The 27,414-nt window shown below is 35.9% G+C and overlaps 1 protein-coding gene across 1 annotated transcript in view; it reads left to right on the top strand.

The window, feature by feature from the left end:
* Positions 1 to 27,087, top strand: part of Selenoi (selenoprotein I) — a 45,598-nt gene extending 18,511 nt beyond the window's left edge. Inside the window, exons 2-10 of the mRNA XM_015479898.2 lie at positions 2,633 to 2,701; positions 3,231 to 3,339; positions 5,625 to 5,699; positions 11,283 to 11,545; positions 12,622 to 12,730; positions 19,256 to 19,304; positions 20,965 to 21,145; positions 22,551 to 22,733; positions 25,075 to 27,087. Coding sequence (XP_015335384.1) covers positions 2,633 to 2,701; positions 3,231 to 3,339; positions 5,625 to 5,699; positions 11,283 to 11,545; positions 12,622 to 12,730; positions 19,256 to 19,304; positions 20,965 to 21,145; positions 22,551 to 22,733; positions 25,075 to 25,173 — 1,137 coding nt within the window. The 3' untranslated portion in view covers positions 25,174 to 27,087. The remainder of the gene's footprint in view (positions 1 to 2,632; positions 2,702 to 3,230; positions 3,340 to 5,624; positions 5,700 to 11,282; positions 11,546 to 12,621; positions 12,731 to 19,255; positions 19,305 to 20,964; positions 21,146 to 22,550; positions 22,734 to 25,074) is intronic.
* The last annotated feature ends 327 nt before the right edge of the window (positions 27,088 to 27,414 follow it).

Raw genomic sequence — 27,414 nt, 5'->3', positions numbered from 1 at the left:
TGCCATCCATTTCCCTGCAAATTCCATGATTTTGTCATTTTTTAGTGCTGAGTAATACTCCATTGTGTATAAATGCCACATTTTTTTTATCCATTCATCTATTGAAGGGCATCTAGGTTGGTTCCACAGTCTAGCTATTGTGAATTGTGCTGCTATGAACATCGATGTAGCAGTATCCCTGTAGTACGCTCTTTTAAGGTCTTCAGGGAATAGTCTGAGAAGGGCAATAGCTGAGTCAAATGGTGGTTCCATTCCCAGCTTTCCCAGGAATCTCCATACTGCTTTCCAAATTGGCCGCACCAATTTGCAGTCCCACCAGCAATGTACAAGTGTACCCTTTTCCCCACATCCTCGCCAACATTTTACTAACAGTATTTTAATCATATTCTATTTCCTTCCTTCCTTCCTTTTGTTTCATCATACTTTTACTGAATGTATTTCCCACATATTCATAAACATTCAAGAAGAAATTTTGATCTTTAATTATGATTTTAAAAATATTTGATCCTCAAATGCTTATAAACATAAAATGTAACCTTTTCAAAGTAATAGCTAGTCTAATATCATTTAAATGTCAGATGAATGAATTAGGTAATATAACCTTGGATAATACTGTGAATTGCTTAAGGATGGGAATTATCTCTTACCAAGTTTTGTTTGTCTTCTTCCTTTTATCTAGTGGAATGCTACTTTAAAAAAATTGTATTGCGGGGGTTGGGATTGTGGCTCAGCGGTAGAGTGCTTGCCTAGCACGGGCGAGACCCGGGTTCGATCCTCAGCACCATATAAAAAAAAATAAAGGCATTGTGTTGTATCCATCTACATCTAAAAAATAAATATTAAAAAAATTGTATTGGTGCATTATAGTTTTACATAATGGTGGGGCTCTTTGTTACATATTTGTACGTGCACACAAATATAACACTGTAATCTGGCTAGTATAATTCCTCAGTATTCTTCCCCCAACCCTGTACTGATGATCCCCCTTTGATTTCATGAGATCCTTCTCCCACACCCAGCTTTCTTTTCCTTTTTCCTCTCTAGCTTCCACATATGAGAGAAAAAGTTTGGTTTTTTTGCTTAGTTGTGTTCTAAAGTTCCATCCATTTTCCTGCAAATGATAGTTTTCATTCTTCTTTATGACTGAATAAAACTCCATTGTGTTTATATCACATTTGCTATTCATTGACTTATAAACACTTAGGCTGTTTCATAGTTGGCTATTGTGAATTGTGCTGCTGTAGACAGGGATATACATGCATTGCTCCCTATAGTATGATGACTTTAATTCTTCAGAATAAATACCAAGGAGTGGTATAGCAGGGTCCTGTGTTGGTTGCATTCTTAAGCTTTTGAGGAATCAATGGAGTGCTTCTTTTTTTAAAATTTTTTTGTATTTGTAGATGGACAGCATGCCTTTATTTTATTTGTTTATTTTTTATGCGGTGCTAAGGATCGAACCCAGTGCTGCACACATGCGAGGCAAGTGCTCTGCCACCGAGCTACAGCCCCAGCCCATGTGAAGTGCTTCTTACATGCCAAGTTCTCGTGTGTGTGTGTGTGTGTGTGTGTGTAGAGAGAGTATCAACATGACTTTTTAAAAATATTTTTTTGTTGTAGTTGGACAAAATACCTATTTTTTATTAATTTGTTTTTATGTAGTGCTGAAGATCAAACCCAGGGCCTTACACCTGCTAGGCGAGCACTCTTCCACTGAGCCACAACCTAAGCCCCTCAACATGACTCTTAAAGTTTTACAAATTTATATACACATCTGTTAAAGTTCCCTTTGAATTCTTACTGAGTAGCCCAGTAATTAGAGAATAAGTTCCATCACCTTACAGCTAGACCCTATTTTTGTCTTCTTTGCTTATTTATGCAATCTTCTTTCCTCTTGTAAAGGGGTCTGTCATTTCTTTGGTGCTCAGAATACATTAATAATAATAATAGCTAATACTTAATATTGTAATTACTGTGGGCCAGGTACTGTTCTGAGTATTTCACATATATTATTATCCTTATGACAAACCTTTGAGGTAAGGGCTGTCATAATTCATTTTACAGGTGAATAAATTAAGACACAGAGGTTAAGTAACTTGTCCAGGGTTGTATAGGTTCTAAGTGTATTTAGTAATGGTATCAAAGGTGGCGGGGGAGCAGGGGAACAACTAGATTCCTGTAAGTTGAGAGGGATAAAGGAGTTTGAGAAAGTGTGTAGTCAACAGTGTTTGAATGCATACAGTGTTCATTTTACTGATCCTGTGTAATAACCATGAACAAGTATGCAATATAAAATTGGTTTAGAGGGAAGGATGAGTGAGTTTTTATCCTGACAATTTGGGCTCTGAATAGGTATGTGTGAATTAAACAACCACTGTGTGATTAACTCCATGATTTGGGATTGATCATTAGACTTTCTCTGTGACCCTTCCCCCTCACCGTAAAAGTAATACCTGACTATACTTACAGTCTTTGCCCTATTTATATTGATATTCCAGTTATTTGTTCAGTTGAGGATATCATATAAATAGTTGTATTCTCCAGATTACTTTTGTGTTGTGGTTTTAATTTGAGAAATATTTTCCTCCTTGTTAGTGAGCAAGGAGTAACTGAATATTTCATTTCTTAACAGTACAGTGCTGTGGATACCAACCCACTCTCTTTGTACATCATGCATCCATTCTGGAACACTTTAGTGAAGGTAAGATAATTAATAGGCACTGGCTTTTTATTTTAGTAAATTTCAAGTATTTTAGCCTGTTTTATGGATGCAGCTCTTAGTTTAAGATGATATTTAGAGAGGTTGAGGTTGTAGCTTGTCTACCATGTGTGAGGCACATAAAAAATAAAAAAAGTTATTAAAAAATAAGAAGAAAATATGTAGAGAAACCACCCTTTTCCCTTCCCATAGTCACATACCTTTTGATTTACTTATCTCATCATTGTTGAAATCTGTTTATACACCATCATTTATCGTTTTTGTGAAATGCCTTTTCAGTTTTTCTAAAAAGAATTTAATGTTATAAAAGTTTGAAGATTATAGAATTATTTAAAATGCAGAGAACAGAATGAAATGTTTATTTCTATCAACTAGAGATTATAGTTTACATTTTAATATATATGATTCTTGCATATGCTTTCAAATTTGTAGCTTATATTATGACTTAAATTTGTATGTTTATTGAATGAACAGAGATTTAATTGTTTTGTAATTAATTTTGAAAAAATAGGCATTTCCTACTTGGTTGGCTCCCAATCTGATAACCTTCTCTGGCTTTCTGCTGGTTGTATTTAACTTTCTACTTATGGCATACTTTGATCCTGACTTTTATGCTTCAGGTAAGAATATTACTTTAATCTAAAATTTTAAACATCTAGGTTGGGAAAAATTAGGTGTGGTTGGTTATTTTCTGGTTCTATTAAGATGCTTATTTTTTTGAAAAGTTTTGGATATTATGTAAGATGTCAGAACTGTTTTTAAAAATCAAGTGAATATATGTTATGTATATTTCCATTTAATTCTGGAAATATAATATCAATTTGCCACTGAATTTAGACATGCTCTGTAAAAAGCAATGAAGTTTTGGCAAGTAGAGAATAGAGTTGCATGAAGACAGAAATTTAGGATTGCTAAACTGTCTAAAAATGAATACAGGTAGAGCCTAGTATACCTATCAATCCAGAGATGTCACTTTCCCTTTTTTAGTTATGGGAGAAAAATCCCCTTTCATCTAAAGGGGATGTGATCTGTCCTTCCCTCTACTCATTTTTTACTGGCATTTAATGACCCAGATACCGCTGAAAATGATTCTTAAGACCTTAAATATTTTTGACATTTGTCTGACCCTTAGAGAGCAGAAGCAGTTTTGGAGCCAGTGTTCAGCCTGCTCCTTCTCTGTGCTCCAGCATTGTTTTGCACACACATTTCTGCCTTTGCTTTCTCCCACACCCATCCTTCACCCCAGGCTATATCTGGAGAGAACCTAGAGTTTTGGGATGGTGGGTGGATAGTGGGAGACAAGGTTTATTTACTTATTTATTTTTGCTCAGCCAGTTGATTGAATGGAAAGGAATAGAAAGGTGAAGGTGAATGAATAATTTTTGCATTTAACTTAGAATATATTTCTAAGAATACTTATAAATGATACAGTCAGGAGTCATAGTAATATAAGTCAGTTGTGTGGTGGTTTGAGTAGACTGTGTGGACTGACCTGGAAAAATCAACAACCACTCACAGTATTGTTTTTGTAGGATAATTTGGAGTTTCAGACATTTGGGACTTTGATGTTATAGAAATTCTGAATATTGAAATTATACATATGCTGAACTCTTATCAATGATACTTAACCATAGCTTCTGTATATATAATAAAATGGTAATTGAAGTCTTGAATGCCAACTGTAAAGCATGAGAGGCCCCAAAAGTACTATACTACATGAATAATCAGATTAAATTTCATTAACCATGTTTTTTATATTCTGAGGGTTTTTTGTTTGTTTTGTATTTTCAGGACACCATTAAAATGTATTTTTGTAACTAGAAATATTATTTTCTATGACTATTCTAAATAAGAATATTTACTCAGCCAGCACAGTGGTACATGCTTATAATCCCAGCAACCTGAGAAGCTGAGGCAAGAGGATCGCAAGTTTGAGGCCAGCCTGGACAGCTCAGAGAGGTCCTCTATATCTTCATGAGACTCGTCTCAATATAAAAAGTAACATAAAAAGGACTAAGAGTGTAGCTCAGTGAGTGGTAAAGCACCCTGGGTTCAATCACTGGGAAAGATTATTACATAGTTATTAAAAGAACTAAAAATCTATAAATGTTGGGTATATTTCCCCAAGTCATAGAACTTGAAGGACTAAATAAACCATCTAGTCCCAATATATTTGAGAAATGCAAGATAGGAGAGGTTAAATGATATCTTTAAGGCAGTATGCTGGTTGATTACAGAGCTAGGCCTAGAACCCAGACCACCAGATTCTCAGTTTTATCATAGCGGGGAAAAGTGAAGTCCAGACATTTCAGATGGTTCTTTTGCCCAAATCATCTGGTTGAGGTAATCTGCCTTTACCCAAATCAAAAGATCTTTTGTTTGCTAATTAATAATATGTGAGAAAGTATAGGATGAAGACTCAATAATATTTATAGCTAATTGTAACAGGAATTAGATTAGGGGCAGGGGTTGTGGTTCAATGGTAAAGTGCTTGCCAAGCACTTGTGAGGCACTGGGTTCAACCCACAGCACACTTAAATAAATAAATAAATGCATAAAATAAAGTTATAAAAAAGGAATTAGATCAAGTGCAGGCACTTTTTAAATTCTAAAAATGCATTATTTTTTATTCTAGGCTTATAAGTAATTTTCATGTAAAGATAACCACTCAGCCTTGAGTTATAATAAAAGGTCAATATAATTACTTACTGTTAATGAGAGGTCAGGGAGTTACTTTGGTTTTGGCAGAGTTTATTGATAACATTTAATATTTAATTATGCATTCAGAATATATTGTAAAGTACTTTAATCTGTAATAAATAGAAACACTTCTCATTGGCAGTAAATGCTATGGTAAGAATTAATTGTAGTTAGACTGTATTAAAATAGTAACTTTCTTTTGCAGCACCAGGTCACAAGCATGTACCTGATTGGGTTTGGATTGTTGTGGGCATCCTCAACTTTATGGCTTACACTCTTGGTAAGAAATTGGTAAATACTTATTTTTAGTCAGTGGCTGGTAAATTAGCATTAACACTTTCTCCTATGTTTAATTTATTTTAATTAGGGTTTATTAATATCCAGTTCAAATTGGTAAATGTTTTTGAATTTTCACTGAGACCTATTGTCATTCACTTCTGGGGACTCACAGTATAAGATAGGAGTTGACAGACTACTCCTAGAAAGCCAAATCTGTCCCATTGTCTGTTTTCATAAGTAAAGTTTTACTGGACACAGGTACACTCATTCCCTTACTTGTTGCCTGTGGCTGTGTTCTGGCATTAAGGAGACATTTGAGTATTTGCAGCTGAGACTCACAAAGGGTATGGCCCACAGAACCTAAAATATTTATTATCTGGTGCTCAACACAAAAAAGATTTGCCTTCAGTTTGGGAAGCAATACTGACATAGCAAATGATTGCAGAATGGTGAGAGAGATGCTGTAACAGCACAGTGGGAGAACAAATAATGAAGTGACACAATTCATTTTCAGTAGAGGTAGTCTAGTGGTCAGGGAGGTCTGCTGTGTGAGGCCCATACTGTCTATTCTGCCCGCAGTGCTTTCCAGTGGGATTATCTGCATGGCTTGTCTTGCATTCTTCAGTCCTCCTTTCCTGCTTTGGTTTTCTTCATAGCTCTTAAATCCATATAACACATTTTCTGTTTACTTGCTTATTTATCATCTCTCTGTTCTAACTAAAATGTTAGGTTCTTTGAGGATGAGTACTGTTCATTGCTGTATCCTGGATTCCTAAAGCAGTGTCTAACACATGGTGGGTATTCTGTATATAGTTTTTAAATAGATATAAAATAGTAGACCCTGACTTCAAGTTGCTTAGGTCTTTTTAAATAAAAATGACTTGTTCTCATAAAACCAGTATAACCTGGTATATTAATGCTGATATAGTGGATGACCAGAGCTGTAAGAGTTTAGAGAAGGAAGAGATCAGTGAAGCCTAGAAGAATTAGGGGAAACCTTAGTTAAAAGTTCTATATTTAGGTAGAAGATTTGGAATAATAATAATAATAAAAATATGTTATTATATAATTTTTTGAATTTATTATTAAAAATGAACAAGTTTTTAATTGCTGTTAATGATTTGGTTGCTCAGGACTGCTGCAAGGAATAGGGGAAAATGAGGGTGGCCTCTGGGCTCTTACTTTCATAATAGCATTTCACAAAAATCATCTTAATGTCCTGTACCGTCTTACCTGTTGCCTCATGTCCACAGTTTTCTGGCAAAAACCCCGGCCTAACAAGAAGTATTCGTTGTAAGACCTATCTTGAACTAATGTTAGGCCGTTTATAGTCTTTATTCTGCTACATGTGCTATGCATCCATTTTGCTGCAGAAAGGGGGATATCTTTCATAATATGTGGGATAGTTCCTAAGTTTCCCTTCTAAGAAAAAAATAAATCTGAAACATACCTGAATTTGTGGAACTGGAGTGGGTGAGAAAATGTAAACAGATTTAATAGCTATTTCAGGAATTCACTATGGTCTAGCTGCGCAGAAGTTGCACTGAAAATAGGAAATTGTTAAGCCTGTGAGTAATATGGAGAGACTTTTAGGAAACATTTTAGCTACATAAGGGCAGAAAATTTTGCAACCCTATATGATAGAGATCTGCAGTGTTCAGGCAGGAATTTGGAATTCATCCTTGCATGTATTCCTTCAACAGTATTTATAAATGCCCTCTTTACCATAGACTGATCTAGGCACTGGCGATAATACCATGGTGAACAAGATAAACATAGTAATAATAGGAATCCGTCCCTTTCTTCCTTTCTTTCTTTTCAGTAATAGGGATCAAACCCAGGGCAGTCATGCATCCTAGGCAAGTGCTCTGTCACCAAACTTCATTCTCAACCATTTTATTTATTTGTTTATTTATTTTGGTGGGGTTCTTTTTGGGGGGTTTGTTTTGGAACTGTGGGTCAAACCCAGGGCTTTGCACATGCAAGGCAGATAGACGCTTTGCCACTGAGCTACATCCCAGCCCTCCTCAGCCATTTTTAAATCTTTATTTTGAGACAGGGTCTTGCTCAATTGCCTAGGTTGCCCTTGAACTTAGAACTCTCCTGCGTGAGAAACAAAATTTAAGTAATTTGTTCAAAGTCTACAGCTAATAAATATGGAGCTGAAATTTAACCCTAGGCAGTCTGGATCTGGATCTGTATTCTTCATGCTGTTCTGAATAATTAGGATTATAGAGGTAGGACACTATGCCTGGCTGGAATTTTTTCTTTTTTTTTCCCTTTTTATGTGCTGGTGATTGAACCCAGGGTTTCCTGCACACAGGCAGTGCTCCACCACTGAACTATCTTCCCAGCCCCTTTTCATTTTAACTTGGTTTGCTGTATTCCTTCTCTCTGTAGTAGTCTCCTCTGTTTTCTGCCCTAAATGAAGGTGTTCCACTGTGCTTTAACATTAGCTTTTTTTTTTCTTCTCATTCCCATGGTAATCCTGATTCTTTTTTTTTTTTTTTAATATAACTTTTATTTATTTATTTATTTATTTTTATGTGGTGCTGAGGATCGAACCCAGGACCTTGCATGTATGAGGCGAGTGCTCTACCGCTGAGCTATACCCCCAGCCCCCTGATTCTTTTTTTTAAAGGAATAATGGGACTAACTTTTTTTTGAAGTTTTTTTCAGTTGTTGATGGATCTTTATTTTATTCATTTATTTGTATGTGGTGCTGGGAATTGAACCCAGTGTCTCACACATTCTAGGCAAGTGCTTTACCACTGAGACACAACCCTAGTCCCTGATTCTTACTGAACATTCTTAATTCAGATGATTCCCATGTTTATATCTAGTCCTCATCCATCTTCTGAGTTGCTAGTTCCAAGTCCCTTGGGCTGAGCTGCTTGACATTACCATGTGAGTATCCTGCCAGCTCTTTAAAAACAGTATCTAAAATTGTCCTCTGCATCTTTTCTATCACTCTTAACTGCTGTTGCTTCTTTCTTCTTTCTCTTTACTACCACTTTCTTAGTTACCTACACTAGAACTTTGAAGATTGTCTTATCCTTAGATCTTCTGTCTTGTCTTCTATGGCATTCTCTTATTTTTACTTTTTTTTATAATATGTTTAGTTGTAGATGGACATGATGTCTTTATTTATTTTTTTATGTGGTTCTGAGGATCAAACCCAGTGCCTCACACATGCTAGGCCAGCGCTCTACCCCTGAGCCACAACCCCAGCCCTTGTTTTTTACTTTTTTAATGTCTCATCTGCCCCCAGCTTTTCATTCCCATTAGACTCATCTCGATATAGGCTTACTAATGATTGTCCTCTCTTTCTAGTCATTCCCATGATGACAGTGAGCCTTCCTAGCCTTGCTTTCACTCTTGTCATTTTCCTATTCATATATCTTCTAGTAGCTCACTTTACTCCCTTGAACTTTTAAATTGTCTCTATATCCCTTTCTAGCCTTTTTATACTGCCTTCTTCACATACTAGCTTTTAGTCAAACTAAACTATGTGCATTGTTTGAAACTTCATTGTGCTTTTTCATCTCTGTATTTCTGAACCTGCATTGTGGTTTTCCCTCATTGTTTGTTGCTTCATCCCCCTTCTTGAAATGGCACACTTCTTATCTCTTATTTACTGAAATCTAACTCATCTTTATGTCCCCACTCAGATTTCATCCTGTCCTAAAAGCCATTCTAGATTATCTTAGCCTGAAGGGAACCCTTTCCTTTTCTGGACTCTTTTGTTTTTTGTGACAATACTGTACCTTTAATTATCATATTTTGTTCCTTTCTCAAATGTAAACACTCTTAGGGCACAAACTTAATTTATTCTAAGAATTTGTTTTGGCAGGGGGTGAATGGTACTTGGGATTGAACCCAGGGACACTTTACCATTGGCCATGATTCTGGTCCTTTTTATTTTTATTTAAAAATTTTTTTGGGGGGTACCAGGGATTGAACTCAGGGACATTCAACTACTGAGCCATATTCCCAGCCCTATTTTTTTTTTTTTTTAAGAAGAGAGAGAGAGAGAATTTTAATATTTATTTATTTATTTTAGTTTTTGACGGACACAACATCTTTGTTTGTATGTGGTGCTGAGGATCGAACCCGGGCCCCAGGCGAGCGCACTACCGCTTGAGCCACATCCCCAGCCCCTCCCAGCCCTGTTTTGTATTTTTATTTAGAGACAATGTCTCACTGAGTTGCTTAGTGCCTTGCTTTTGCTGAGGGTAGCTTTGAACTCGCTTTCTCCTGCCTCAGCCTCCCGAACCACTGGGATTACAAGTATGTGCACCTACACTTTTTATTTTTTATTTGGAGATAGAGTCTCACTAAGTCGCTGAGCATGGATGGCCTTGAACTTGTGATCCTCCTACCTCAGCCTTCTGAGTTTCTGGGATTACAGGCATGTACCACTATGCCCATCTAATCTAAGATTCTTAGCAGGGGTGGGATCCGGGTTCGATCCTCAGCACCACATAAAAATAAAATGCATTGTGTTGTGTCCATCTACACCAAAAAATAAATATTTAAAAAAATAAATAAATAAAAAATAAAAAGAATAGTACAGGTTCAACAAACTTATTTCTTATATTTGCAGAACATTGTTTGAAAGCCCTTAAAATCATGGAAGCAGTACATCTGTAAAGAAATGACTCTCAATTTCACACATGATGAAATAGGTGTTATGACTGAAGCACTTTTGGATCCTAAAGCAAGGAGTGCTTAGATAAATTGTAATGAACAGCTATTGACTGTTTTGTGGAAGCTTGAGAAATTGTGACTAACAGAACAATTTAGTTGGTAAGCAGATTTGGAATAATTCAGAGGCCAGGTAGAATGCTTCTTTTTTTAAATCTAAAGTTAAACACCATTCAGTGTAATAGAACATTTTGATTTTTAGATTAAATTTTGAGAAATTATATTTTATTTCTGAAATCTTTAGTTGTAGTAATCAAAGATTAGATTCTTATAAGTACTGACTGGCAGCCACACTTAAGGTTTCTGTAATGTACTGATCTCCCCCCCACCCACAGTTTCTTAAAAATGACTTTGAAAAGGGAAGGAATGGAAGGGAGGGGGGATGGGAATAGGGAAGACAGAATGAATCGGACATAACTTTCCTATGTTCATATATGAATACACGACCAATGAAACTCCACACCATGTTCGACCGCAAGAATGGGATCCTAATTAGAATAAGTTATATTCCATGTAAGTATAATATGTCAAAATACACTCTACTGTCATGTATATCCAAAAAGAACAAATAAATTTTAAAAATAAATAACGATGAGTTTTTCCAGCTAAGTGTGGTGGTGCATTCCTGTAATCCCAGCAATTTAGGAGGCTGAGGCAGGAGGATCACAAGTTCAAAATCAGCCTCAGCAACTTAGGGAGGCCCTAAGCAACATAACAAGACCCTGTCTCAAAAAGAAAAAAAAAGTCTTGGCATATGGCTCAGTAGGGCCACTGGGTTCAATCCCTGGTACTGGGCGGTGTGTATGTGTGTGGGGGATTACTTTTTCCCACTGGTACAGATGTTGACCTTTTTCTTGTGATGTGTGTTTTGTTGCAGATGGTGTGGATGGAAAGCAAGCCCGCAGAACCAATTCCAGCACCCCCTTAGGGGAGCTTTTTGACCATGGCCTGGATAGTTGGTCATGTGTTTACTTTGTTGTAACTGTGTATTCCATCTTTGGACGAGGACCAACTGGTGTCAGTGTTTTTGTTCTTTATCTCCTATTATGGGTAGTTTTGTTTTCTTTCATCCTGTCTCACTGGGAAAAATATAACACAGGAATTCTTTTTCTGCCATGGGGCTATGATGTTAGCCAGGTGGTAAGTATGTGTTCTGCTTTAAGTTTTTAACATTACCACTATATTTTTGGAAAATTTTTTGTCATTCCTTCCTTATTGCTGTTTTGGTTAGAACAGATGTGTGCAAACATTAAAAAGATTTTTTTAAATTTTACTTATTTATGGAAAATTTCAAACATACAAAAGTAGAGAGAATTTTATAATGAACTCTTATTGCATCTGTTAACTTAGCTTCAGGAGCTAGCAGGATATGGGCAGTATAGTTTCATATATACTCTCTCTTAGCTCCCTTCCCAGTTCTTTTTTTTCCCCCCCAAATATATATATATATTTTTAGTTGTAGCTGGACACAGTATATTTATTTTATATTTTTATTTTTATGTGGTACTGAATATTAAACCCAGCGCCTTGCACGTGCTAGGCGAGTGCTCTACCACTGAGCCACAACCCCAGGCCCCCTTCCTAGTTCTTTTTAAAAAAATGTGGTAAATATTTTGCTATATATCTTTAAATGATAGACTCCGTAGAAAACATAATCATAATACCACTATTATGCCCCAAATTTAATGCTTTCTTTCATTCACTTGAACTGTTGATTTTGTAAAGCAAGATATACATGTGTAATTGTTGACTTTTTGTCTTTCTTGCCAACTTTTCAGTGAGTAGAGAGATTTCTCCTCCTTTAATAGGCTTGTTGTTAACTCTCTTGCTTCTGAATACCAGCTTTGTGTGTTGCCATTTTGCCCATTTGCACCTAAACCTCCAGTAAAGAAATCAAAAGTTGGAGTGTGTTTGAAGAAGGCAGTTGGGGGTCAAACTGGATCATCTTATGACTTACACAGTTTATGAGTTGCCTTTAAAGTGCTTCAGATGATGACCATTTGCTTGCATTGTCTAGAAGTCACTTATTTTATGGTGTTTTTTGGGGAAGATTCTTTTTTGAAGGAAAGAAAACTTGCCGCATACCAAATTTAAGCATACTTCTTGCTTTTAATGAAACTGTTTGACTAGACTTAATGCTGCATAAAGCAATATTGGCTTCTGAGCTTTTCAACTGTTAATGCCTCTGTATGCTTTTGTCTGTATTTTCTTTCCAGACTATTTCTTTTGTCTACATAGTGACGGCAATTGTGGGAGTTGAGGCCTGGTATGAACCTTTCCTGTTTAATTTCTTATATAGAGACCTATTCACAACAATGATTATTGGTAAGAAGCTCCATGTCGAAGCCTGTTTTAACCATCACTTTGTTTTCAAAAGCCAGTGATTGACTATAAGTAGAAGTTACGCCTCTCTCCCTGTCCTCTAATAAGCAGAACAGTCCTACAAACCTGTAGGATTTCAATTTAGCCATCAAGGAAAATAATATTTCTTTTATGTTTTTGCTCAGTAAGAAGCTTTTTCTAATAAATATGAAATGCCAAAATAGATCACACAAGCCTTTTAAAGGAAATATTCAAATTAATATAGACTATATTAGAGGATTCACATGTAGATAGATGTTTAATCTGTCTACTTGAGAAAGTAAGCCTCTTTTCCTCTCAGATGTCCTCTTTATTCCAATGAATGATTAGAGTTTTTGATAGTGGTAATATTTCCCTTTTGATTTTAGCCAAAGGGGATATCTGTAGGATAATTGACTGAGTACAAGAGAGTATTAATGGTATGGTTAGAGGAAGAGGAATCTAAGTTGTTTTGGGACACCAGGAATAGCACTAAGGACCTTTGTAGAAGTAGAAAACATATATGTAGGCTATTGCTCTGTTCCCTTATCGAAAAAACAACCCTGCCTTGTTCTGTTGATTAACTTTGATAATGGAATGGAAATTAGGTCAGGCTTGGAAACTGTGAAAAATCGTATTCGTCACTGACTTTCAGAAAAGGAATGGTTTTGGGCATTTTTCCTGTGGTTCTGGATGGTACATGTTTTTGAAATTACCCTATGATCTATTAAATGTTCATTTCCCCCAACCCCTGTACTGAGGATTGAACCCAGGGGCACTTAACCACTGAGCCACATCCCCCAGCTCTTCTTATTTTTTATTTTGAAACAGGGTCTCCCTAAGTTACTTAGGAACTTGATAAGTTGCTGAGGCTGGTCTTGAACTTGTTAGCCTTGTGCCTCAGCCTCCTGAGTCACTGGGATTACAAGCCAAATGTTCATTTTCTGGTGTCATTATGAACTGTAATAGCTTCACCGTGAAAATGTTGCTTTTTTTCTTTTATAATTTAATGACTCTTGTGATTTAAGCAGCTTGTCTTATGGCAGTTTTGCTGCATTTTACATTTAAATATTCAATTTAAAGATAAGGCATAAAAATATGTCTGATCTGAGACATTTAAAAATATTATTTACTTTAATAGGTACATAATTTTCTTTAAAGCTTTACATTCTTCTTAATTCTTCCCTCTGAAATAAAAATAAAACCCCACTTGTTTCTACACAAATAAGTGAAACAGCTTTCCCAGCAGATAGGTTGTTTAGAAGAACCTTAGGGTTTATACTAGTTAGTTTCTGCTGATAAAATTGGTGGTGCTAAAGTGGTTGGGGTAGCCTGGAGCCGTAGTGTGAGAGGAGTGCTAATGAAAGGTTGGTAGTAGGTAGAGTGGCTTTCTGTGCCATTGTGGAAGGTCGCCTTCTTTGGGTACAGCAGACAGACTACCAAAGTAGAGGATTCAGCCTCCCCACTGCCATTTATTACGAAAAAGAATTGAACATCTATTACTGATGGTAGTTCCTTCTACTTTTATATACTAGTTCCTATGTTATCATCACTTTTCTTCAACTGCTTTCAGTACCAGTTGCAACATTGTTTCAACTATACCACTGCTCCTATCTAACCCATAGGCTGTTTTATAAAATACAGTCTTTTGTACTCACCCATGGGTTTGCCATTTCTGCTGTACTTCATTCCTTTCTGTATATCTGACTTAGGTTCTGGTGTTCTTTCTCAGAAATCTGAAGAATTCTTTCAGGATTTCTTGTAGTGCAGGTCTGGTAGCAGTATATTCTTTGTTTTTGTTTATGTGAAAATGTTTCCTTAATTTTTTTCTTTTAGCATTTTGAATGTATTATTCTAATGCCCTCCAGCATCCATTGTTCCTGAATCAGCTCACATGTTATTGTCACCTGGTGTGTAAAGTGTTATTTTTCTTTTGTTGATTCAAGAGTCACTTTTTATTTTTGTCTTTCACAATTTGACTACTATGTACCCAGGTATAGTTTTGTTCACATTGTCCTATTTGTTGAGTTTTTTTGGTGTGTTGAATATAAGTTAATATTTCTGACTAAATGTGTGATATTTTCAGCCACAGTTTCTTTCTTCAGATATTTTTTTTCTGCTTAATTCTTTATCTTCTTGCAAAACTGCACTTACACGTATGTTACACAGATTTGTTTGATTTTGTCATACAGGTGATTTTCTGAGGCTTTATTAAGTTATCTTTAACATTCTTTTTATCCATTTTTTGTAGTGGTTGATTTCTGTCCATCTTTAAGTTTGGTTTTTCCCTCCTGCCATCTCCAAACTGCTGTTGATCCTGTCTAGTGAATCTTGAAATTAAGTTATTGAACTTTTTTTTTTTTAGAGAGAGAGAGAGAGAGAGAGAGAGAGAGAATTTCAATATTTATTTTTTAGTTTTCGGCAGACACAACATCTTTGTTTGTATGTGGTGCTGAGGATCGAACCCCGGGCCGCCCGCATGCCAGGCGAGCGCGCTACTGTTTGAGCCACATCCCCAGCCCCTAAGTTATTGAACTTTTCAGCACTAGAATTTCTATTTGGTTCTTTTTATACTTTCTATGTCTGTGTTGAGATTCTCCTATCTGACCTTTTCTCCTATCTCACTTTGGACATATTTAAAATAGCTCCTTTATTATCTGTCTGTCAAGTCTAACATCTGGGCCTACTTAAAATCAGCTTCTGTTGGTTCCCTTTTTTTTCTATTTCTTTGCATATCTAGCAGGGTTTTTTTGTTTGTTTTTTGTTTTTGTTGTTGGAAACTAGACATTGTATGCTGGGGACATAGCTCAGTGATATAGTGCTTGCATAGCATGTTTGAGTCCTTGTGTTTGATCCCCAGCATCATTGAAAGAAAGAAAGATAGTATGTTAGTCAGACATTGTAGATAATTTCTATAGAGATTTTAGAATCTGTTTTAATTTTTTTTTTCTAGTAGACATTGAACTCAGCCTGAGAAATCTGTGTCCTCAGGGTATATAATAGCTGACATTTTCAGCTTTCAGCTGCTCCTTTTTAAGCGTTGTTTTGTGTGTGTGTGTGTGTGTGTGGGTAGGTGTGTGTGTGTGTGTGTGTGTGTGTGTGTGTGTCTCCCTGTGTCCATGTGTCCCCCTTATGTCGGTATAGTTTAGTAGTCAGCCATAGATTTGGGTATAGTTGTTACTGAGATTTTGGTGCTGATCTCTCTGTGATTTTCTTGCTTCTGGGGTTCACCATCTTGAATCTTCAGCTTTTTTGCAGTTTCATTTGTTCTTTCATTTCTTCCACTATAAGTGTCCAATCAGGTTACTTATTTTAGAATTCCCACTCTGGTTTTTTTTTTTTTTTTTTTTAAAGAGAGAGAGTGAGAGACAGAGAGAGAGAGAGAGAGTGTAAAGAGAGAATTTTTTAAATATTTATTTATTTATTTATTTAGTTATCGGCGGACACAACATCTTTGTTTGTATGTGGTGCTGAGGATCGAACCCGGGCCGCACGCGTGCCAGGCGAGCACGCTACCACTTGAGCCACATCCCCAGCCCCCACTCTGGTTTTGATACCAGTTGTGGACATGGACATTTATGTGTATTTGTTTGTTTTGTCTTTTTTTTCCCTTTGGTACTGAGAATTGAACCCAGGGATGCTTTTACTGAGTTTCATCCCCAGTCCTTTTAAATATATATTTTTTTAAGGTAAGGTCTTGTGAGTTGCTGAGGGTCTCACTAAGATGCTGAGGCTGGTCTCAAACTTGTGATCCTTCTGCCTTAGCCTTCTGAATTGCTGAAATTACAGGTGTGCCACTGCACCTGGCTTGTTTGTTTCACTTTTGACTTCAAGAATTACTTTTTTCTTTTGAAATTTATTTTTCCTTTATAATTCTGTGAACTATTCATGAGTACAAAGACAAATTTATAAGTGTATTAAAAAAAAAGTATAGTGTCTATCACTACCCTATTTCTACCTTCATAGGTAACCATTCTTAATGTTTAATTTTTATGGCTTATTTTTTCATGTTTTTATTGTGTGTGTATATGTGTATGTTTCATTTTATTACCCCTTTCCATGGCATTCTATATGTACTTTGTTTTTTTTTCGTTTCTTCCCCCCACTTAATAGTATATCCGAGAGATCATACTATACGTAAGGATCTTCCTCATTCCTTCTTACAGCTGGCCAGTACTTCATTGCATGGATGTACCCAGTAGTTTGTTTAATCAGCTTCCTATTGATAGACATTTGGATTGCTTCCAGTCTTTCACTCTTATACAAATTGCTGAAGTGAATAGTTTTGTATCTGTCTTTTCATGTTTTTGCTAGGGTATTGTGGAAGAAAGCCCTACTAGTAGAATTGTTAGTAAAGGATAAACGCGTGCAGATAGATATGTCTGTAAAATTTCCATTTCTTACATTGTGAATGAACTTTTCTAGTGTTTAAGAGCCATTTATATTTCCTTTTCTGTATATTTTAAGTATCTAGCCCTTGTGTGTGTGTGCACGTGCGCACCATGGGTTGAATTCAGGGGCACTTACTAAGTTGCTCAGGGCCTCACCCAGTTGCTGAGGCTGGCTTTGAACCTGCGATCCTCCTGCTTGAGCCTTGCAAGCCCCTGGAATTACAGGCATGCGCCACTGTGCCCAGCTAAACATTTAAATACTCTTTATAGATTGTATGTTAAGTACTGTTGAGAGAAGGAATAGAAGACGCTGTCCTTTTCTTTGGCAACCTTAGGCTTTCCACATGTTTGCTATACTTAAAACTATTTCAAGACTTTTAAAACTAGAATTACTCTTTGTGGCAAATCTTGTGCTAGTTTATCTCAACCCATTTTCTTTTTTTAGTACCTTTATTTTATTTATTTTTTATGTGGTGCTGAAGATTGAACCCAGGTCCTTGCACATGCTAGGCAAGTGCTCTGCTGCTGAGCCACAACCCCAGCCCATCAACTATTTTCAACACCTGTTTTCCAGTTACTTGGAACTACAAGAAATCCTGGGTTAATTCACTTAACCTTGGTTCCCCTCAGTACTTCCCAGCTTCACATAGAATAAGCTTCTAAACATTTTTGAGGGCATGAAGGTCATCAGTTTGTTTTTTCTTTTCCCTTTAATATAATCTGATTTGGCAGACTTTATTCCAGTTAAGTTTGGAAGTAGCAGAGTAATTCACCTTTGGGGAGATTTCTGCTGGTTCTAGTTTTTTCATCTGTTTTTAGCCAAGTACCTTAGGAATAAGAATGTTTTCTACTGTTGATCCTAAAAGTGATAGCTGTATTGACCCTCAAACTACCAATATAGTCCCTGGAAATCTGGAGTAGACAAACTAGGACCAATAATGAAACATTGAAGTGAAATGTTCAGAAAGTTTTGAGATGTGTGTATTAATTTGAAGTTTGAAAGAGGGAAGGATCAGGGATTTACAACTGTATAGACCATAGATTCAGATTTTTTAAAGACGTAAGGGACACTAGAAAATCATTTAACCCATCCTTATACTGCTGGACTCTGAAACTTGGATTGATTGATTTGCCCAAAAGTACATAACTGCTCAGTGGCTGGAAACATGTAGTTAAGCTTTAAAAGAAAATACTCTGAGGGCGAGTGGAGCACCCCTTTAGGAATACGTTAGGAATATGCAGGAAGTTGAGTTTCCAAGAAATGACAAAATGAAATGGTTAGGTGGTTAATAGGAACACTGGGAGAACAGAATCACAAAGGCAGAATGAGGAAAGAATTGCAGTTAATATATAGTCAATGAAACCATAAGTCAAGAATGAAAAAACATACTAAATTTGATCATTAGGAAAACTTTTTCAAGAATGTATTTCTGCACAGTAGAGGGCAGACTGAATAAAAGAATGCTAAGAAATTGAAAACAACAGAAAAGTGTGGCAATTGGAAAGAAATGACAGAATAAGAGTAAACAAGGCAGTAGAAATCATTGATAGAATGTCTTGGGAAGGCCATCATTATTTTTAGGTTTGAGGGGGAAGAACTGTGGTGTGGGTGGGATAGGGAGGGAAGAAATGGGAAATTCTGGGGAGGTTAAAAGCATATGTAAATAAGAAATAGCAAGATCCATTTATTATCCTCCCCTTCTAGTAACTCACATTTACTTTGCCATTTACTGTATACCAGGCACTGTTCCAGGTATCTTTAATAATTTATTATATTCTCAAAACCCTATGGGGTTGGCACTACTTTGCTCTCTATTTTGTAAATGAGGAAACTGAGGCACTAAAAGTCTGACTGCCTGAAGTCACATAAGTGATTGATGATACCACTGGTATCAAGACCCAGACTAGCTCCTAGAGTCTGTGCTCTGACTCACCCAAGTGTACTGGCACTCTCCCAGTTGTAAATGCTGTTAGGAATGTATTTAGTTTTTATTACAGAAATAAACTTGAGCCTGAAAATTGTTGGATCTACAAACATTGTGTATCTTGCAAGAATTCAGATATTATAATATACTAACTCTTTAATAATTCATGATAATTTAAGTATTCTTTCCTTTAGGTTGTGCAGTATTTGTGACTCTTCCAATGAGTTTATTAAACTTTTTCAGGTAAGTATTTAATTTAATTAATTTATTTGTTGTGGTGCTGGGGATTGAACTCAGGTCTTTGTGCATGTGAGGCAAGCACTCTACCAACTGAGCTTTATCCCCAGCCCAGTATTTTATTTTTTTTTAATTATTTTTTAAATATTTATTTTTTAGTTGTAGTTGGACACAATACCTTTATTTTATTTATTTTTATGTGGTGCTGAGGATCGAACCCAGGGCCTCGAACTTGCTAGTTGAGCACTTTACCACTGAGCCACAACCCCAGCCCCAGTATTTTATTTTTTAATTGGGCAAAAAAATGTGAAAAATTTCAGCAATTGTTAGGATCTATTTTTCTTTTCTGAGTCTGGACATTTTGAAATGGTTATGAAATATGAATTTTGAATCTAGAATGAGATTAGGGTATCTTTGGCTAATGTAGTCAATTCAACCATATCACAGAATTACTAGTTCTTTTTTTATGGTTTTGTGCTCACCAGTCTTTTAGTTTGACAGTGAGAGAGTATCTTCCTCTTAAATATTGATGTGTTTACATTCAATTTTGTAAGTTGATTATCTGTAAGTATAGTTAACAAAAGTATAAAATAATAATTTTTGAATGTGTGTAGGTTAAAATTGGACTTAGGCTGGCTTTTCTCAAATAGCAGTTGCATAGAAATTCCTGCCTTTAGGGGAAAGAGTTGGGAGGTGGGATCTTTCCCTTCTCAGTAATTTTTTTTCCTGCTGTTTCCTCTGTTACTGTTTCCTCTAGTTGAAACTTTCTCCTTCATCTTTTAGTTCTGTGTCTCACAGAATTACATCCATGTCAAGCTAAGCTCTTGAATCTTCCCTATTTATTGTGACTGGTAATCATTTATAGAAGCCATAAAGTTTGGAGTTCTAAGTCTGTAGAGATTATTTGAGTCATTTGCCCCTCAGAATATAATGATTACATTCTAATTGGACAACACAATGCCCAGGGTCATGTGACCCATAGCAAAAACCAGGACTGGAATTTGGGGGTGTGTCTAGATGAGCAAACATATTGGATTACTTGCTGTGTGTTTACAGATACTAGGATGTGGTATTGGCAGTCTTATTTCGGGGTCTTTGTGTGCATTACATCTTACTTTTAATGTATTAAAGTAATACTGCTATTTCATATTCACTTTGTTTCGCCTACTAGAATATTTCACAGAACGAAGACCAAATTGTATTCATCTTTACATTCTTGACACAGCAATTGATAATTTGGTTTAAAGAGATTAAAAAGGGGACCAGGCAAGACTGGGGTTTTAGCTCAGTGGTAGATCACTTGCCTTGCATGTGTGAGGCACTGGGTTCGAAACTCAGCACCACATAAAAATAAATAAATAAAGATATTGTGTCCATCTACAATTAAAAAAGTATTTTAAAAAAAGGAGGCGGGGGGTGGGGGGACGGGGACCAGGTGCCAAAATACTGGCCATGCCTCTTGAATCAGGTTATATAAGTTTAGTTCTCTTATTTTCACCCTGGCTGTGAAGTTATGGCCATAATAATGTGGCTCTATCTATGCCATAGGATAATTATGATTGTAAAATAAGAGAAGAAATGTGAAAGTACTTTGGAAATGGCAAAGTACTATATAAGTTTTATATGTAATAATGTTCTTTGTATTACTTGATTTTTTTTTTTCCAGAAGCTATAAAAATAACACCTTGAAACACAATTCAGTCTATGAAGCTATGGTTCCCTTCTTTTCTCCATGTTTGCTCTTCATTTTGTCTACAGCCTGGATCCTCTGGTCACCTTCAGATATTTTAGAGCTACATCCTAGAGTATTCTACTTTATGGTTGGAACAGCTTTTGCCAACATCACAGTAAGATATTGTATTTCTTTTAAAAATCATCATATAGCCAGGCACAGTGGTGCATGCCTGTAATCCCAGCAGCTTGGGAGGCTGAGGCAGGAGAATTCTAAGTTTGAGGCCATCCTCAGCAACTTGTGAGGCTTAAAGCAACTTTAATGAGGCCCTGTCTCAAAATAAAAATTAGAAGGGCTGGGGATATGGATTAGTGGTAAAGCTCCCCTGGGTTCAATCCCTAGTACCAAAAAGAAAAAAAACCAACAAATGAAATTTTTTTTTTTAAAGAGAGAGAGAGAGAGAAGAGAATTTCAATATTTATTTTTCAGTTTTCGGCGGACACAACATCTTTGTATGTGGTGCTGAGGATCGAACCCAGGCCGCGCATGCCAGGCGAGCGCGCTACCGCTTGAGCCATATCCCCAGCCCCCCAAAAAAAATTTTTTTTGAAAATCATAATCTATAACCCATGCAGTGAGGTGTACCCATAATCCCAGAGGTTGAGGCAGGAAAGATGGCAAGTTAAGGCTAGCTTCAGCAATTTAGCAAGACTCTGTTTCAAAATAAAACTACAAAGGACTAGGGATATGGCTTAGTGGTAAAGTGCCCCTGGGTTCAATCTCCAGTACAAAACACACAGACAGTATGGAGGTAGGGATGATAGTAGAATGAAACGGACATTGTTACCTTATGTGCATAGTGATCACATGTACAACCAGAATGGAGTATTACTCCATCTATGTATGATGTGTCAAAATACATTCTTCTATCATGTATAACCAGTTAGAACAAATAAACACACACACACACAATTTTTATTTTAGAAATATTGACAAGTGGATAATTTGAGAACTCACATAGTATTATAATAAGCAGATTTTTAAATATTTTAAATCAGAAACTTAGTAATAACTTCAGGACAGAACATGTTGATAATTATTTTATTGTGCTCTTTGAAACCAATAGGATTTAGTGACTTCAGTAGTATTTGCAGGTTTTTTTGGTGTGAGTTGGAGTGTGTGTGTGTACATGTCTGGTACTGAGGATTGAACCCAGGGGTGTTTCACCCTGAGCTACATCTCCAGCCCTTTTTTTTATTTTTTATTTTGAGACAGGATCTTGCTAAGTTGCCTTACCTGGCCTTGGAATTTGCAGTCCTCCTGCCTCAACCTCCCTAGTAGCCTCCTGATTGCAGGCATGTGCCATTGCATCAGGCTTTTTCCAGTCTCTTCTGACATATTCTGAGGCTCTGTGTGTGGGGGGTTGGGTCTGGAGTCCAGCTGGGCCCCTGAATAGTTGAGAACTACTAAGATAATGTAAATGTGTTGGCTTAAGTTCTTGAATAGTTTTTAAATGTCGCACTGACTAGTTTTGGAAGTGCTTTGCTAATTAAACTTTCTTTTTTCAAACCAACTTCAAGTGTCAGCTGATTGTTTGTCAAATGAGCAGCACACGGTGCCCAACTTTGAATTGGTTGCTGGTTCCTCTCTTCTTGGTTGTCATAGCAGTGAACCTGGGAGTAGTCTCTTACCTGGAGAGTCTTCTCCTGTATTTATTAACAACTGGCTTTACTCTGGCCCACATCCATTATGGAGTACGAGTGGTGAGTAATCAAGTAAAGCTGGTTTTATTTGTTTCTTATAAATAGTGAAAAAGATGCAATGGAAAATTTTAAAAGAAATTACTGTAGTAGCTGAAAGAATTTTGGGATATTCCCTAAATTTGAGATAATGTCCAGATAATGCAATATCAGGTATTGTTTTTCTAATGATTAAGTTATAATAACTATAAATGCTTTTAAAGCTGGATAATTATTATGTATTAGTTCTTATTTTAAATGAGTATATATCTAGCCATAATCTTGTTGAGTAGAATTATAAACTATTTTGTGCTTTTAATTATGTGGGACCAGATAATCCCATTGTTATCTGTTTCTTCACTTGCGTTAGGGGCTTTTTTATTGTTCATTAACATAATTTGGTTTTGTAGCACTTCTTTTCTCCCCTGCTCAATTTGAACAATGTACTGGGGGAATTAAAATTTCAGAGTAGAGGAAAGCTTTTACATCATATGAGGCTTTACTTTATCAGCAGAATAATAAATAAGGGGGAAAATCAAAGGAAATGGATTTAAGAAGTGTTTACAAACCTTAATACATATTTTAGCACAGTTTCATGGTTGAATTTTAATTGCTGCACAATATTTCGTCAGGGAAGATTACTTAATCATTACATAATTTATTAATCATAACCCAGTTATTTTAATAATTTAGGTTATTTTCAAATTATCATTATTAATAATGCTGGTGTGAACAATCTGGAATAATATTTTTTTCTTCCATTTGTTTTATATTCAGAGAATAATTTCATAGGAATGGCGTTATATAAAGGATATTCACATTTTATGGCTCTTAAAGTGCTTCTGTTTGATGTTCTTATTTCTAAGAGAACTCTCCTGTGAATTGGTTTGAGAAACAAAATGTCTTTACTTCTATATTCTCATACACGTTTTTAAAATAGGGGGACAGTGTCATGCTTGTGAAAAACTTTATACCTTGCACATATTTTTAAACTTGGGCTTTCTTCCCTTAGTGCTTGTCCCCAAATTAACCCTCATTGGTTAGAACAAAATAGATTAAATTGTTATGGAAAAAGAGAATGTGATAAATCTGATGAGGCATAATCATTTATGTTTATATTTGTGTAAGTTTAACATGTTTTCATGTTTTCTTTCTTCTGTTTTTTGAAGGGGGTACCAGGAATTGAGCCCAGGGGCACTTAGCCACTGAGCCACATTTTCAGCCCTTTTAAATATTTTATTTGGAAATGGTCTCGCTCAGTTGCTTAGGGCCTCGTTAAGTTGCTGAGACTGGCTTTGAACTTGCAATCCTGCCTCAGCCTCCTGGGCCACTGGGATTACAGGTGTGCACCACCACATCTGGCTTAACATGTTTTCTGTCAACACTCTGGGACCCTTATTTTGATATTTTATCAATGTGATAAAATAATTGCTAATGTCTTTTGAAATTGTTTTAATTTGTTCAGCCCTTCAGAAGCATATTTTTAGAAAACCATATATATATAACAAAACACATTTTTTTCTTTAAAGGTAGTACACATGGTTAAAAATCTGGGAAATAGGGACTGGGGTTTTGGCCTGATAGAGTGCTCGCCTAGCATGCATGAGGCACTGGGTTTGATCCTCAGCACCACATAAATGTAAAATAAAGATATTGTGCCCACCTAAAACTTAAGAATAAATATTTTTTAAAAATCTGGGGAATAATCAAGCTACTGAGAGAAATTCTGGGAGCATCTTTCTTGTCTTGTCTTGTCTTTTTTGCTTGTTTATCATGTCTATAACTTCTGGCCAGAAGGTAAAACTTGCTAGGCCACATAAAACGTTTGAGCTGCTGAAACATACATACTATGATAAATATCAAATAAATGACATCTGTTAGCTGGCATATAACAATGTTTTTACCTACCTACTAGGAATATTCTAACCAATATGGACTTTCTAAATTAACAGATCCAGTTTTATACTAGTTCATCAGGAATTAGGAATGATTACCTAGAAATGTTCAAACTGAATATTGTATCTAATTATAGATATAATTATTTGATTTACTAGATATTATAATTCAGGTAATCTTGCAGTTTTCAGTAGATTTGGATATGAATTTGTCTGGCTTAGAGGGCTCTGGAAAGACAAGATTTTGGAGCGAGGCAGACCCAGGTTCAAGTTCTAACTATCCCAGGGTAGTTCTAGTACTCCCATTTAGCTACCTAACTAGTTCTTGAGCTATTCTAATCTAGCAGAACCTCTTTGTTATTTCTGATGACTTACTGTGTCAGTAAATCTTTCCAGAGGTGAATTTCATTTGTTTTTAAAAAATAGTACAGTATGTAGTTGTCACTGTTTTGTGTTCTGATTTTTCATAGGTTAAGCAGCTGAGCAGCCATTTTCAAATTTATCCCTTCTCATTGAAGAAACCCAACTCAGATTGACTAGGAATGGAAGAAAAGAACATTGGCCTGTAATCTTCAGAAAGAAATACTATAAATAGATGCTTGTAAATATTTCATCCATCACCAGTGAACTAAACTGATCTGCTTGACAGACATGGAATCTCAGTATGTGTGGTACTTGGACAGCAGGAATGAAACATGATCTGAACTTGTGGAATTTTGGAACTTCTAACTCCCAACTTACGTTATTTTTTATAAAACCATGTGATATTTTGGTTAAGCATAATGTTCATTAGACCAGCAAAAGTCTTCTAGTGATTTTAGCTTCATGAGTCCATAATATTTTGGCTCATACAGAGTTAAAGATGTTTTATTTTTATTTTTAAAACCCCAAATTAGTTAGGAACACTGATAATATTCAGAAAACCACAGCATGTTTTCACACGTGGTATTTCACAGTAGGCATTAGCTGTGGAAATTATCAATAGCTCAAGTATAATATGCAGGGAAGGTGGCGGGGGGTGGGGGGCAAGTTTCCTTTAGCCAGAGATGCCAACTATTACAGAACAGTATGCGGTTGCCAAATCTTGGTTTCTCTTTCCCATGGAAATGATTTTTGTCCTCAGAGGCAAAGAGATTCTCTAGTATTCTGGCTGTCTTTATTACAGAATAGATTTTGATAAATGGTTTAAATTTCTTTTAAAGAGAAATATTCTGTTTATACTTAGTAGAGAATGGGTTGTAATTATAGCTCATCCATTGGCATGGTTCATGGTTTAAGTGTGGCATTTTCTCTCTCAGCTGAAGGTTGCTAGGATTTGGTGCCTGTGAGCTATGATTGTAAGAATATGTGTGACAGTCCCCAGTCTTTGATAATTACTTGTGAGAAACGCAGATAAAGCACCTTCTAAGAGGAGATTTAAATTAGAGTTAGGAATCTCATGAACCTCGCTATGAACGAAATTAGTTTTCTGACTCAGTTTGTCTGTCTGTCCTTCCTTGCTTTCTCTCACTCTCCTTTTGGGGGTGAAATGCTGTGTTTTTTATTTCATATGGGATAAAACAGAGAGAAATACTCTCTTCCCAAACTTGCCCGCTTCTCCACTTGAAGAAAACTTTTGATATATATGCCTTACCCAGTACCTATTTCCTTAATATGACTTGGAGTAATTTTTAAGGTTTATTGATAACAAAACTTTACCTTTATTGTGGTCATTTTATAAATCATATCTTTTCATAAATGTGGATATTTTATTCTCTGTTTCTTTGACTTTGTCTTCATTTAGTTTGGTGGTGGTGAAATTTACTTGCTGATTTTCTTTTTATTTTCCATTGAATGAAGTTTGTGCTTGAATGAAGAGTGTATCTTAAACCCTTATTTCTTTTTGGACAGGTTGCACTTGGATAAAATAGGCACCACTGTGTTGATATGTAATTATATTCTTAACCATTATTTATGAATGTGACTGTAGTTAAAATTATAGCATATTTCTTTGTTGAGTTTCAGTCTGCTGCTTTGTAAAAAAAAAAAATAACTGTAATTGATATTTTGTTTTTAAAATTTTAAATTCTAATCATTGTCATCCAGGTTATTATAAGTGAGTCAAGGAGCTTCCTACTCATTTAAGAAAATAATTTGTAAAGGTTTGGTTTTGGTGACTTTCTTTGAGAAAAAAGTGAATACTGAAAATAGATGAGAATTGATGTAATTTAGAAATATGTGTAGTGAATCCATGTTTGTTAATAAATCGCCATCATGCAGGTCAAAGAAATGAACCAGTTAAGTGAAGGTAACCGTTTTGTGTTCACCTTGTTGTATCACCTGTAAAATTGAATTGGATGAAGTATTCATTTGAAGTGGGGGAAAAAACTTTGTTTTAAGATTTCTTACCTAATCATTTTTACTGTTTTGTTGACCTTGTACTCAAGGATGAGATTAATTTGTTTAAAATAACTGATAAATGTTTATAAAGTGACAAATTTGGACCACAGATTTTTTTTTTCACCTTGTATAGTGTATTTAAAACAAACAAACAAAAAAACCCCTTTAATTCTGTCATTAGGGTCCTTTGGGTTATGGCTTGTAATTTTGAGACTCTTTTACTTCTGAATATGTTTCTGCCCACATTTTGTTGCATTAAGACTATTTGTAAGGTGTTTTGTGCCTATATTTTATGACATATTTTCCTGGGGTGGTAAGGAATTATGCCGTGGGTGAAAGATAGGAGGCTGTCAATAAGGGAAACTGAACAATTGACTGTTCCAGAATACTGTGGACTTGTGTTAATCCTTCCTATACTGCTGCCCTTCTCT

This window comes from Marmota marmota, unplaced genomic scaffold, assembly GCF_001458135.2.
Source record: "Marmota marmota marmota unplaced genomic scaffold, marMar, whole genome shotgun sequence".
In the NCBI taxonomy this organism is placed as follows: domain Eukaryota; kingdom Metazoa; phylum Chordata; class Mammalia; order Rodentia; family Sciuridae; genus Marmota; species Marmota marmota.
The sequence above is the reverse complement of the archived record's forward strand: the minus strand, read 5'-3'. Positions and strand labels throughout refer to the sequence as shown.